The 13570-nt window shown below is 34.8% G+C and overlaps 1 protein-coding gene across 4 annotated transcripts in view; it reads right to left on the bottom strand.

Annotated features, from left to right (window-relative positions):
- FSTL5 (follistatin like 5) overlaps positions 1-13570 on the bottom strand; it is a 309857-nt gene that overhangs the window by 28067 nt on the left and 268220 nt on the right. For all 4 annotated transcript variants that reach the window (XM_065837514.2, XM_071807741.1, XM_065837513.2 and 1 more), the window contains 2 exons: positions 7766-7915; positions 969-1076 (listed from right to left, as the gene is read on the bottom strand). In XM_065837514.2, the coding sequence (XP_065693586.1) occupies positions 969-1076; positions 7766-7915 (258 nt within the window). The remainder of the gene's footprint in view (positions 1-968; positions 1077-7765; positions 7916-13570) is intronic.

Here is a 13570-nt window from a genome sequence, read left to right as displayed (position 1 = left end):
CAGGTACATGTTATATTCACATCTGCGCACTTTAGAGTGGATTGAAAAAAAGAAAATAATCGATTATCTATACTATAAGGAAAAATGAGAATGAAGATGATCAGTTGATTTAAAAGGTGATAAGACTGACTCAATTATCAGTCATTTTCTGGGGAGGAGTGAGAGCTAAACTCCCACAAATCATCTTGCATACTCATAGTTACTAACAGTCTGTAGGTGCTAAAAAACGTGTTTTCAAATGTTACTAATCTTTCTGCTTCAGCCCTGTGTTTGAGCTTCTCTTATTTTTCACCTTATACATATTTAAAAGAAAAAAAAAAAAAACAACACATAAGGATTTCATTAATTTCTAAAGAAAAGGAAAATAACTTGAAATAAAAAGTAATTTTGAAATTATGACATTAAGATGATCACCATATTCGCAAGGGATTTCTTTAAGTAAGGAACAGAAAGTAGTGAAAAAGTAGGAATGCAAGTACAGCTTCTTGAAATGTTTCTTTAGTGACTGTCCCTAGGCTTGCCACTTCTCATAGGCATGGGAAAAGTAAAGATTTTTAATGTTTTACATCTGACAGATGCAATACATAAAGATGTAGCTTGTCACCTGAAGAACATCAATATGATTTTAGTGAAACAGAAATATGCAAAAAATCCAGTTGGTTCTCTAATTAGGGACAAAAACACCATAAACAACAACAGTTTGCTCTAAAGAGACTGGCAGTTACAAAACAGGATGCTGCTTTCAGCTGTATTTCTTATTCTTCTACCAATCCAGCATTGTCACTGCTGAGTAAGGGTGTCAAAAATAATCTCTTAACTTTCTGTAGCCAAGTCAGCTGTCCAAATTGTTTTCTGGTTACCCGAAACCACTTTACTGCCCTTGCTGGGGTCACGAAAATTGTGCTTTCTGGAAAATATACAAAACGTTGCCATTACACAACTCTATATAATCATTCTGACCATCTCACCTGCAAAGTCGGTGAATTCTTTTCCATGTTTCCCCAGCTTAGCACCCAGACTTGATCATGTGATTTATCGTAGTGTAGTTTCACTGGAACAGGATCTGTACTTACTGTCTGAAGCACAATAAAATTAGAAATCTTTAGTTTCTGTCACATTTTCAAAAGAAAGATAAATATGCTTGACTTCAAATGATGACTGAACATGCATTTCCTGATGTTTTCAGATTGTATTTAAATTTTTGTTGCTGATTGTAGAAACAGCCCTCTGATTAATTCAAAACTATTGAATTGCTAAAAAAATGGATTGTATTCATCATGTGCTCTAACATTTAGCATCAGAATGACACTATACTGAAGTTATTAAGAAGCTGAAAGCAAAGATTTTAAAACAAGTAAAAAAGTATTATCTTCCTTCCCTACCATCACTCTCACTTTATACATATCCATTCAAAAATTACACCAATTACTGGAAAATGCCTAAAAAGGGAAGTGTATTCTCAAGCCACATATTAAAATCAATGCAAGGTGTTACTACACAGTACTGCATAAAACCAACATGATGTTGCTACACCCGAAGCTTCCTATCTCTGCTAAACTGTGTATATTCTGTTGAAGTTGGAAGGACTTTTTTCTTATGTTTTCCAATTACAGTTGCTACTTGTGGTAGACTTGTGATCAGAAGCCAAGTGTTTTCCCTACAGCCATGAGGATTGCCTCTTGAGACAGCTGAGGTCTACGCTTCCTTTGTTATGAGAACTGAGGACTTCAAAGGTATGAAATGGGAGGACAACATAGTTGATTAAGAGACATTCTGCAAGAGGCAAACAACTGGAGGGATTACTTTTCAATTTTCATCATTAAAGCAGAAAAACTAAGTGGAAATTGTTTTTTAGTCTTACCATTATGGAACCGTAAAGCATAGCTTGTTTATCAGTTTGTCAAGGAGAGTACCAGCTGGCTAATTAAGTGAACCTAATTTAAACTAATGATGTAGATCCTCAAGATAATGCACTAATGGCTGGCTGAGACTACTGATGATACTTAACTGTACTCCTGAGGTGTTGCAAGCCACAGCTTCATCTAGGCAGAATTTCTTTTTCTTTTTGAAAATGGAAAATGAAGCCATGATGCTCCTCAGCTCATTTAAAATCAGAAAGACATCCCTTGCAAAAGGTCATTTGTGTTGGATAACATTTTTCTGCCGCAGGCTAGAACACAAGCTGTCTAAAATAATACTTGGGTTGTATAGCTAGTTTGTTCAGGTGTGTCAAATTCCCTTTTGGCTTCCCCAGGCAAAAGGTCTGACCCCTGTGCGTTCTGCTCAGGATCTGGGCTGTGGCACTGCCAGGAGGAGAAGAAAGAACTGCCCCCCAGACTCAAGCCCAGGTAAATGCAGCTCCCAAGAGAGGAACCAGCTGCAGAAAGGAGCTGAGAATCTCAGAAGGAGACTTTCACAGATGCTTCTAGCTAGCCAGGCTGACCAGCCAGCAGTACAGTGTGGACTCTACATCAGCATTCCTCTAGGCAAGCGATGTGAAACTCATTTTCACCAGGGGCCACATCAGCCTCACAGTTGCCTGCAGAAGGCTGAATGTAATTTTAGGACTCTATAAACGTAGAAGTAGTTACTTTTTTACACTCCTAAAATTACATTTGGCACTCTGAAGGCAACTGTGAGGCTGATGTGGCCCCTACTGAAATGAGTTTGACACTGCTACTCCAGGCCACCCCAGTTAAGGATGTGCTGCCAAGCAATACTGGACAGTTGCAGGTGACAGTGCTTCCTTTCAGGAATTTACAAATGAAAGCAAATACTTCTATTAACTTTATAATGAGAATTACCTGGCTAAATCAAAAAGTCTACATATACCTCTGTAAGGACACACCATCCATGTTTCCAATACATTTCAATTTAGCCTGCTCTAGAATCTTATTCTACTTATTTTGATAAATATTTGTAATAGAAAGAAATAATCTGCAAACATAGCTGCTACATATGTGCACCTGTATACACATATTTTACATTAACTTTCATAGTAGAAAGGAATAAATGTAGTACTTCAGAAAAAACACCATAAGCAAAACCAAATCGACATTATTTTACACAGAAAACAGCATAATTACAGAACTCATAGCCTGTTCGAGTATGTTTTCAGTTGTATTTAGTTCTTCTGTACCTTAACAGAATTCTTATTAGAGTGCTGCTCACTTTCAAAATGCGAAATCTTCTCAACATTTGTTTCACCAGACTATGCATTTTTGAAAACTTGGTTTTACAGAGCAAAGGTTTCCTCTTTAAGATATAGATTAGAAATAGTTAAAATGTAAATAATGTCCTTGGTATTAACATGACACTTAGAGAAAAGGCAGTCTAGTAAGCAAAATGCTCTTCTTTATTAACAGCTTAGCATCTGTTTTCCAAAAATCAATTACATTCTGATTTATTTTTTCTCTGCTAGGCAGTACAGTAAATAATGAAAATAAACCGACCTGACAGAAACTAAACTCCCTTTCTTGCTTCCTGTATGAGTGTTTGAGTATGTGCATGAGGTAAGTAGAGCAACATTTAACGGTTAGAAAAATTCTTGCTGCTTGTGAAAACCAAAACAAAAAATAAATGCTTATTGTTAAAGAATAAAGAAGACAAGGCCATGCTTGTTATAAGAAATGCTGAACAAAGTTTCTCTTGACTTGTCACTAAATTCCAAATTAGCCTTACTTCAATTCTAAAAGCCATCTGTGAATCAGTAGTGGTTTTATTTTTTATAGTCTTCAACTATATGAAAAAGATTATGTAGGTTTTGTGCTTCCATGATTTGTTTATTTTGTTTGCAACTACTTTTACTCGCCTTTAAGTCGGTCTTGAATATCAGCATGGTTAAGCCGGACACAGAGGAAATCCCAAAACACTATTCCCATGTATTTGGTTAAGTGTACCCAGGAAATAATTTTCAAGTCAGTGACAAAAAGCAGAAATTCTGCTCAGGTACCCAAACATGACAGTAACACACTTTCTTTAATTGACTGTTTGTCTATTACACCTTAGTCATATTGTCTTACCAAATGTCTGTGCTAAGTACTGTGAAATGGAAAGATAATTTATCATTAATATCTAAACATTCTAGAGCCATCAAAACTGAGACTTTCATTCCTGCAAAATGTTTCTACAGATGGAATAAATTTCATTCTATACTTCCCTAAGTTCATGATCTGGATATTACGGAAGTAATGGAAAAGTAATGCTATTCTATTCTACTGCTCAAATGAAATGTATTTGAACATGAAATGATTTTTTCCCTGGACTAGCTAGCATGAAGGCTTGTGGAGTATCCAGTTTCAGCTCAGCATATTTGCTAAGGAGCACAGACTTAAAGCACAAAGCTCTATGTAACACCTAGGTATCCTGTATGCCTGTTTTTCAACTCATTACAGAAATTTGAATACTTTTGTGACAGAATAGCAACCCATCTAACTCCATCCAAAACCTGGAGAATCACTTTACATATTTCTGGGGGAGGAGTATACTTTTAATTAGTGGGCAATTTATTGAATTTTACTTTTTAATTAACATACATCATTGTGGTAAGTATCTCTGAACATCCAGTTAATGGTAAAGTACTTAGTAAAATAATAGCTAACGTATCTGAAGGAAAATTAGAAAAGTCTACCAATCAAACTATTCCATAAAACCCAGTTTTAAAAGAACCTCCAAATTCTTTAGTATTTTTCAGTGAGCTCAAAAGGCATAATATGTTTTTGCCACTGAAGTAAAAAAACTAGAAAATGCAATTGGTGTTCCATCCATCATCTACAGGAAAGCAAGATGACACATGAATATGAGCCAGAGACCAGGGAAAACTTTTCCAGAGATTCTAATCCTTCAAATTCGTGGATTGCAGTAGGACTGTGGATTTTTTTAGTCTCTCTTCCTGAAGGATATACTGAATTGGCTGTAAAAAAAGCCTTCTCTTCAGAAGACAAAAATTCATTATCCACTCAGTTCATCTCTGCTTTGATAATTCAATTTACATTAAAAAGGTAAAAGAACAAAAAATACGAACTTTTTATTATTAACTTTTTGAATAAAACATTTTATCAGACCCTGTCACCATTTGGATAGGTCAGGTTTTGAGGAAGCTATGTTTACTGAGCCAGCTGATACAGAACATAGACTGTAGAAAATGCAGATGCTTAAAGAATGTACAAGTATTGAAAACTTAACTGTCAAGTTCATTACATTAACTGTCAAGTTAACAGAATTTTAAAATTGCATTTTTCTATGTATTTTTAAATTTTATGTTAATATATGTAATATACAGATATTAATATCATAGAAGCATGGAATAGTTTGGGTTGGAAAGGATCTTCAATGGTCATCTAGTCCAACACAGCTGCAATGACGAGGGACATCTGCAACTAGATCAGGTTGCTCAGAGCCCCATCCAGTCCGGTCTTGAATGTTTCCAGGGATGAAGCCTCTACCACCTCTAGGCAATTTATTCCAGTGTTTCACTACTCTAATTGCAACACATTTCTTATATTTCTATATAGTCTGCATCTCCCCTCTTTTAGTTTAAAACCATTACCTCTTGTCCTATCACTACAGACAGGACTTATTAAAAAAAATCTGTTTCCATCTTTCTTATAAGATTGCAATAAGTTCCCCCTGGAATCTAATATATTATATATAATCTACATGTTAAAGATTTTAATTCATTTGTTGGTGAAAAAAGCAAAAGGCATGAAAAATCTCTATTCAAGTATTTTTATTAACAATTTAGATTAGATTTCTAATTTTAAAAATCCATATTTTATTTAGCTAGAGAACATCTGTTTTCTATGAATGTGATGATACTATAAGTAACCCTGTAGACATTACGCATGTTTGTATGATTAAAATTTCAATGAGAACTCTCAGTGTGGTGTCAAAAACCTCTTTATCAGTTTCACATACAAGTGCCCTTTCTTCGGAGAATCAGAGCAGGATTGTTAACAAGTTATTAACCAGCTTCAGAGCTCTTTGCCCAGGAAATAATTTGATTTCAGAAAAAAAAGATCTTTACTTTTAAAGTAAATGTCAAGATTTTACATGATCTTTATATGATTAAAAAAAAAAAAAAAATACACAAACCCAACCAAAAAACAAGCCCCTGACAAGACTGTTGAGAGTCTCCAACTACAATGGATTGACTTCTTTTTTCCACTGGAAGCGAAACAGTTAATCTCTCTGATCAAATGACATCATCCTGAAAGACTAAAGATTATATAATGAAATATATTCTATTGTATGTGTCTGATAAAAATGAGAAAAATTGTGTGATATGGTGGAAATACTAAGCACAAGCCAATTATGATTTTGCCTTTTCCATATGCTTTGTTAACACAATCATTTTAAGACTTTGAGTATTCTCTTCATATTCAGAAAATATATACTTAGGATTTAATGAGTTTATGGCTATTATTTTCTAAAGGCATTTTCACATGTCTTTAAAAATTCCACAAAATAAAATTTGTCCTTATGTAAATCCCTCATTTCACAACATAGTACAATGATAATACTGATGCCACTGGATACTTAAGGAAAAAAAGAAGGGAGAAAAGAGACAAGAGTACAGACATTATAGTATTTGATTTGAGTGGTGGTAACTATACATGAAATTTTTCCTCCATTCCAGGCAATCTACTGACCATTTGGATTACACTGAGACTCTCTCAGGCTCCCCTGAGGAACTGTACTGCTCCAAAAACCTAATATTCAGTATAACGTTGCCCTATCTTCCACAAATTATATGAGAGCATTAACGCCTGTACCATACTATCTATTTTTCTCTTTCACCCAATGAATTATTTTGACTACGATGAGTATCTCCAGTATCCCTGAGACTGAGAAACTGATAGTGCTCAGAGGAGCAGCTAAAGTCACTTGTTCAGCCTGGAGAAGAGGAAACTGAGGGGAGATCTCATGGCAGCTACAGCTTCCTCACAATGGGGGGACGAGGGGCAGGCACTGAACTTTTCTCTCTGGTGACCAATGACAGAATCCAAGGGAATGGCAGGAACATGTGCCAGGGGAGGTTTAGGTTGGACATTAGGAAAAGGTTTTTCACGCAGAGGGTGGTGGAGCACTGGAACAGGCTCCCCAGGGAGGCAGTCATGGCCCCAAGGCTGACAATATTCAAAAAGAGATTGGACAATACCCTCAGACATGGTGTGGGGTTGTCATACGCAGGGACAGGAGTTGGTCTCAATGATCTTTGTGGGTGTCTTCCAATTCAGCATATTCTATGGTTCTGTGATTTCACTGTCTACACAGTAGAGAGGAATAGAGAAGTTCAAATTCATTGTCTTCAATTTTGGCTAAGGGTGATGTTGGGTCTTCCACAATTCCAGGAATTTCTCTGTCTAAAAGCTTATTGAATAACTCCACCTTCTGTAGCCAAACCTAACTCCCCGACCTTTCCTGCCAAAACTGATAGACACATTCCTGTGATAAGACTTTATTTTAATGAATCTTCATTTTTAAGTGGAAAGTACCTCAAGCCAGAAACTTCCCAAAGAACTTGTTTCTTCAACAATGCGATTAATATTTATAAGAGGTATTTTCATGTTGATTGTCTCCCTCCCAATTGCCCATTGACAAGAGCAGTCACTAACTATAAACTTTTGCTATATGTGGAAAGCAGATGAGTTGTTTTCTAGATATTATGTTCATTCTCAAGCTAATTGCAGATTTTAAATATGAAGGAAAACCTTAAATTCTTGTGATCAAATTAGATATTAACTTAAAAATTAGAAAGAAATACCTGCACAACTTTCTGAGACTGTACATCAACAATAAGAACTCTGTCAAGTGTGGGCTGAGTTACATAAATGAACTTGTCTTTTACATTCACAGCAGTTGCCCATACACACCGCTGAACAGCCTCTCCATTTGCTTTGGGACAAACTTCATCCTGTCATTCAACAGAAACAGGGAAAGTGTAAGAAACAAAACAGTCAACAACACAACAAAAAGACAAATTATACTATTTTTCTTCTTTTTTTAACTGTAAAATAAGATCTCAGAATGTGTAGGGAAGAAAAAAGGACAGGTGACATTGGGACATACACTAATGTTAGTCAAACTGCATATTTTAAGCACCACACAATTCACAAGCACTTCAGTGTAAGCCATACATCAGCTTATTTGGACGTCTTCCAGATAATCAGGCAGTTGCCACTGTTGTCATGAGAAAGAAATAAATTTGAAACAGCAATACAAGAAAAAATAAAGTGAGCAAGAGCCAGGAGACCTTAAAACCAGAAAAACAAATTAAGCACACAATGTGTCATCACTTTGCAGTAGCTGGCAGCTCCGTCACCTGCACCATCACAGGATCTTGCAAAGGAAAACAGGTACAGCCATGACTTACACTTATATCTGAGCACACAGCAGGAAGGCAGGCAAATAGCAAATTGGGAAGATGATAATGTATAAATGAAGAGAAAGAGGAGGAGATGTGATGTCACATGGCACAGGGGCAAGACAGCAGCAGCTGGGGAGATCCACTGTTTTGGTCACAAGAGGTACTGATATGTTACTTCAAAGGTCAAGACGTTTGGCTACTTCTGCCACAAGACTTTTTCATGGCCTGTCTCACTAGTGTCAAACCCAATACAAATCAAATGGTTTCTTACTATCACTCCTCCCTCCTCTGCCCTTCCATTCCTACAAAACGACAAATTTGAAAAAAAAAGCAAAGTTCCTGTTGACTTCAGTGAATTCATATTTCATAATGCATGTATTTTTTGCTATGCACTCTCACTCAAAATAGCTATCTGTACTTTACATGCTTACTATCAATATTTATATATAAATATATTCCCACTCATCATATAGATATCTATTTCTATCTATCTGTCTTCTTGTAACTATTTGCTTCCAGTAAAAGCTTGCGTTTATCTAAAATAAAAGTTAATTAGTTGAATATGTTGCCATATTTGAAAATTCCCTTTATGAAAGAACATGATTTTTTTTCCCATAATGGACATCAAACTTATGGAAAAACAAGGACCTGGAAAATATTCTGCTTGAAGAAGTACAGCATGTGTCAAGCTTCTTTTTTTCCTGACCTATTTTTCATTTCCCTCTTAATTTTTCTTTCATCACAAGGGGCAATTTCACCAAATCATTATTATTTCTTTTTAGCACTTATCTGCTGATTATTCCTAATTTAGAATGCTCTGTTTGATACATCGTAACTGGTTGCTGTGAAAATAATGACATGTCAGCAGAAGATGAGTTCATTATAGAATGACCAGCAAGAGTTGATTCTGTTTCTAAGCCTGAGACTCCTTTTAAAAGGAAAAATAACATGACAGAACAACACCAGTACTAAGCAGTGCTTTTTCAGAAGAAACTGATGCATTTCAACACTAACTTTTCTGTATCATCATCAACATTCTTTGCCTGCTGTGCCTCTGTGGGAAAATACATCCAATCTTTATATGTTGAAATAAGAAATAAATCAATTTCCAGCTCTAAAAGAGGGAGTTTCTTTACAGGAGATTGAAAGTCACTGCTCATTCCTATGTGGCTTGTAAACCGCAACAAAGGGAGGGTCTTTCAGAAGTCACGTTGATAAGAAAAGGTTACTAAACCCAGGTACCGTGGGATGGCACATAATCAAGAACTTCAGCAGAACTCAGAAATAAGTAAAAAGAATAAGATGTATTTTGCACTGTTAAAAAGCCATGCATTTGGAAGGAAGAAGTTGTTTAAAATCTGTACTTTAAAGAATGATAGGCATGGTGACAAACAGAGCTTTCATTCTTAAAAGTGGCTAAAAGCTATCTATCACATGGATTGTCAACATAAAAAAGTATGTCTCTAATATGATGTGCACTCATGATCTATTTTCATGTGTCTTCTGTGCAATTGTCACTTCAACTGCAAGGTTTTTTCACAGATCTCAAATTATTTTATACAATTATTCTAAATACACTTTGTCTTAGTTCCATGTTTTATCTAAACAGCTACCTTAGACTGTTCTACACGCTCTTCTTTCTTCCTCAGAGAACACCTTCTTCACATAATGTATCTGTGAATGTTTATGACAACTCTATACTGTTTCATTCTTTTCAGTCATGTTTCTCAGGGACACACCTTATTTTAATCCAGCTTTTGGTGCTGTGAATTGTACAAGGTCTCATTCAACACACTATTAAAAAATCACATCAACTCCTGCTGAAGGAATCTAAGTTCCTCTAACATGCCATCATGTAGATTAGTATAAACGATTACAGTAATCTTGCTTCCCATCGTTTTCCTGAATCTGAGTCTAAAATACTGGCTGAAGTGTATTTCTAAATATTATTTCAATGTAAAAGGAATATACATTTAGTTTTTAATATATTCATACAGATGTTTACATACACATATATATTTACATTAGAAACTACACAACATTATTATTATTATCTATATAACTAATAAAACTTGCTCCTCTTGCTCACAGCAAATAGGAAACATTGCACTTTGTCAGATCTTAAGCAAAAAATATTAAGTAAAAAATAAAACTACATATACAAATGCAGTTTACTGGTTCTAGCATATTGTTTATATTGTCATAAAATTCTATAATCCAATGCGAACTATCACTTTGTCCCCAAAACTGAAAAATTAAAAGCAAAAGAAGTGTTTCTCCAAAGTAACAGTGAAAATCATTCACTAAAATTCTCATATCCAAAACAGAGTCTTTTTTTCCACAGCATGAATCAGTTTATGCAGTTGTTTTTCCAGTTATTCAAACCCACTTTTAACTGGATGCACCATAAATTGTTTCAATCAATGGAACTTAAATCTTGGTTTTGAAAATTTAATGTTTATCTGATTAGGCAGTTTGGATTTCTTTTACAGTACAGGTAGTAATTCCGAGTCTCTATATTAATTTCCCCAGTGGTTGAGTAACCGGTTAAAATAATTTTTCCTTTAAAATATAAGCACAAAACCACATTTTTTTAGTTCTAATTAAAATGTTAGCAATTTACTTTTCCCTAATTTATTCTCTTTGAAAAAAAGCTAATGTCTGATAATACAATTTATTTCACTGTTCCATCCCCTCCCGACTTTTTAATCAAAAAGTGACTTACCCTCTACCAAGTCAGCAGATGGAGGAATATAAATCCTTACAGAAAAGGAGTTTGGGGCAAGAAATTCTCAAGAAAAACCATGTACTTGTAGATTTATATGTGCAAATTCTTTGTTTGTAAACTTACACTTAATTCAAGGTTCCTCAGTGTTTTAATAAGATTTGAGTCAAACTCTTTAAGCATCATAAGGAAATATCTATCAATGCTATAACTGTCTAAAAGTATGATGATGCCAACAGGTTACAGCAGTGCATGCATTAAGACACAAATTCATGCATGTAGTAATAATCAGACTGTGAACCTTTTCCACATTTTTTTCAACAAAGGTTAACAATCTTGCATTTACTACACTTAGTGTGCTGTAAGAGTGTAAACCCAAACAATTTCTGTGGATTAACAAGTTCATTTCCTGTGGAGACTTTGTCATGTGGTCACATTAATTATTTTGAAATTAAGTATTTCTGTCCCTATGAATCCAAAATTGTCACTAATAAAAGACTACTTTCATTTGATATTAATTTACAAGATTCAAGTAATTTAGGATATTCTGGGAAGGAGAGGAGGAAGCTCTTAACAATTTCCTGTGAACCATGATGGTCCAGTAAAGCACTAAATATTTTGCTTCACTTTCAACACAATGAAACTCTAATTGATTTCCATGTTAAACACACACTCAAGGGTTTTGCTATATTGACACTCAGTTGCATAAGAGGTAATTAAATATTTAGATAATGGTTCTCAAGTATATTGAGAAACTGCATTTACCTTTGGCAAAATTAGCATACCCGGATACGTACACGTGTATCTACTGCAACATTCATTCACAACACAATGCAATGCTGTGTAGAAATATCTGAGTTCATTTTTTTTCCACAGGAGCTCAGCTAAGAGTGATTTATTTTGTTGACAGGCAAATAGGAAACCTGGGAAGGAATACTGCAGTATCACGTGTAATATCCAGATATTTTCTGTAACATTTCTAGTACCTAAACCACACTGTAGAATTTAGAAATATTCCTACACTTTAGCAAATATTTGGCAATGAAACAGGTCTACTGGGGTTTTACTTATCATTTGAACAGCTAATTCAGAAAAGTGTAAAGAAATGGGAGTTTTAAGCAAGCATTTTTCTTTAGGTATATGTTAAGAGACAAGTGATGGAGATGTCAATAGCAGTAGCTGCCATAAATGTGAAAGTCTATTTAAAGCCACCTCAACGCATGCAGTATAAGAATCTGTGATTAGTAACGTCATATGACAGAGTCAAAGAGAATTACTAATGAGCAATTTATGACATGAAGTCTTTACCACTGAACAATCACATACTGAACTTGATAAAAATCTGATTTTGGGACAGAATTGGGTTATTTCATTATTCTTATTTAGAGAAAATAGATTTTCCAAAGAGGCTTGAGGAAGGTAGGATATTCTGCAAAGGAGGCAGTAGCTGTCTACACCTTCATAGTCAATAAGTTTGTTCTAGAAAATACTACTGTTGTCATAGTATTGGCAGGGAATTCTCTTAATGAAAACTATTTCTCAATTTTCTCTCTGTCTCTTTTTCTTTTAAAATATATTTTCCAAATATTTCTGATTTCTCTTGCAGGAATAAAGATTTATTAGCCATCACGCGTGAGTGAAGATGTTTTCAGTGTTCAGGGGAATAAGTAAAAATATTGTTGAATTTAATGGGCAAAACGACATGCATGGAGGTACAAAGCTTAATTTCTGACTACATATTTATCACACATACCCACAAACCAAAAATATTCGAAAAAGGACAAGTCTATACCTACTCTAAAATGGAAGTTTTCATGTAGCCCACTTTTTGCTGGGGAAAAGGACATAATTAGTATACTACTTTAGGTTTGAAAGCTACAAAAAGGAAACAAGTTTAACTTATCAGTCCTGATTATTACCACATTTGCATAAAAATACACTTAAAATCTAGGCTGCACTTTAGACCAATAAAAACGTAACAGACTTCTTAAATAATCAGCCTTTGAATTAAACAGCCATAAAAACACTCTTTGGCTTATTTTTGGCTTTCACTTAAGCGGCACAAATCAAGGTATTATTAGCTGTTCAAAGCATAATTATTCACACTAAAATAAATCTTGCTGCTGAGTACAGCAGCCTTTGACATCAATAATGACAACTGAAGAGGCAAATTCCATTGAGACAGTTCTGCTCTTATTTCAGTGTGCTTTAGGTATTAGGGAAAAAAAAACCAGTGTACAACTCATGGGTTATTATGTATTTCAAGGACACTCATTCAAATCCAAATAATGTTTAAAAGGTATTAATTTTGGAAGATGCTAGATCATACTGAACAGGTCTTAATGTAGTCACTAGTATCAAGTGTTCTTGTGAGAACATGCATCATGTCAGCTGGCAATGTGATTAGCAGTAAAGGAAAAGCAACAAAAGAATAAATGGAAGTGGAGAATACACTACTGTTTTTATGTATGTTACAC

Source organism: Patagioenas fasciata, chromosome 4 (genome assembly GCF_037038585.1).
Source record: "Patagioenas fasciata isolate bPatFas1 chromosome 4, bPatFas1.hap1, whole genome shotgun sequence".
In the NCBI taxonomy this organism is placed as follows: domain Eukaryota; kingdom Metazoa; phylum Chordata; class Aves; order Columbiformes; family Columbidae; genus Patagioenas; species Patagioenas fasciata.
The sequence above is the reverse complement of the archived record's forward strand: the minus strand, read 5'-3'. Positions and strand labels throughout refer to the sequence as shown.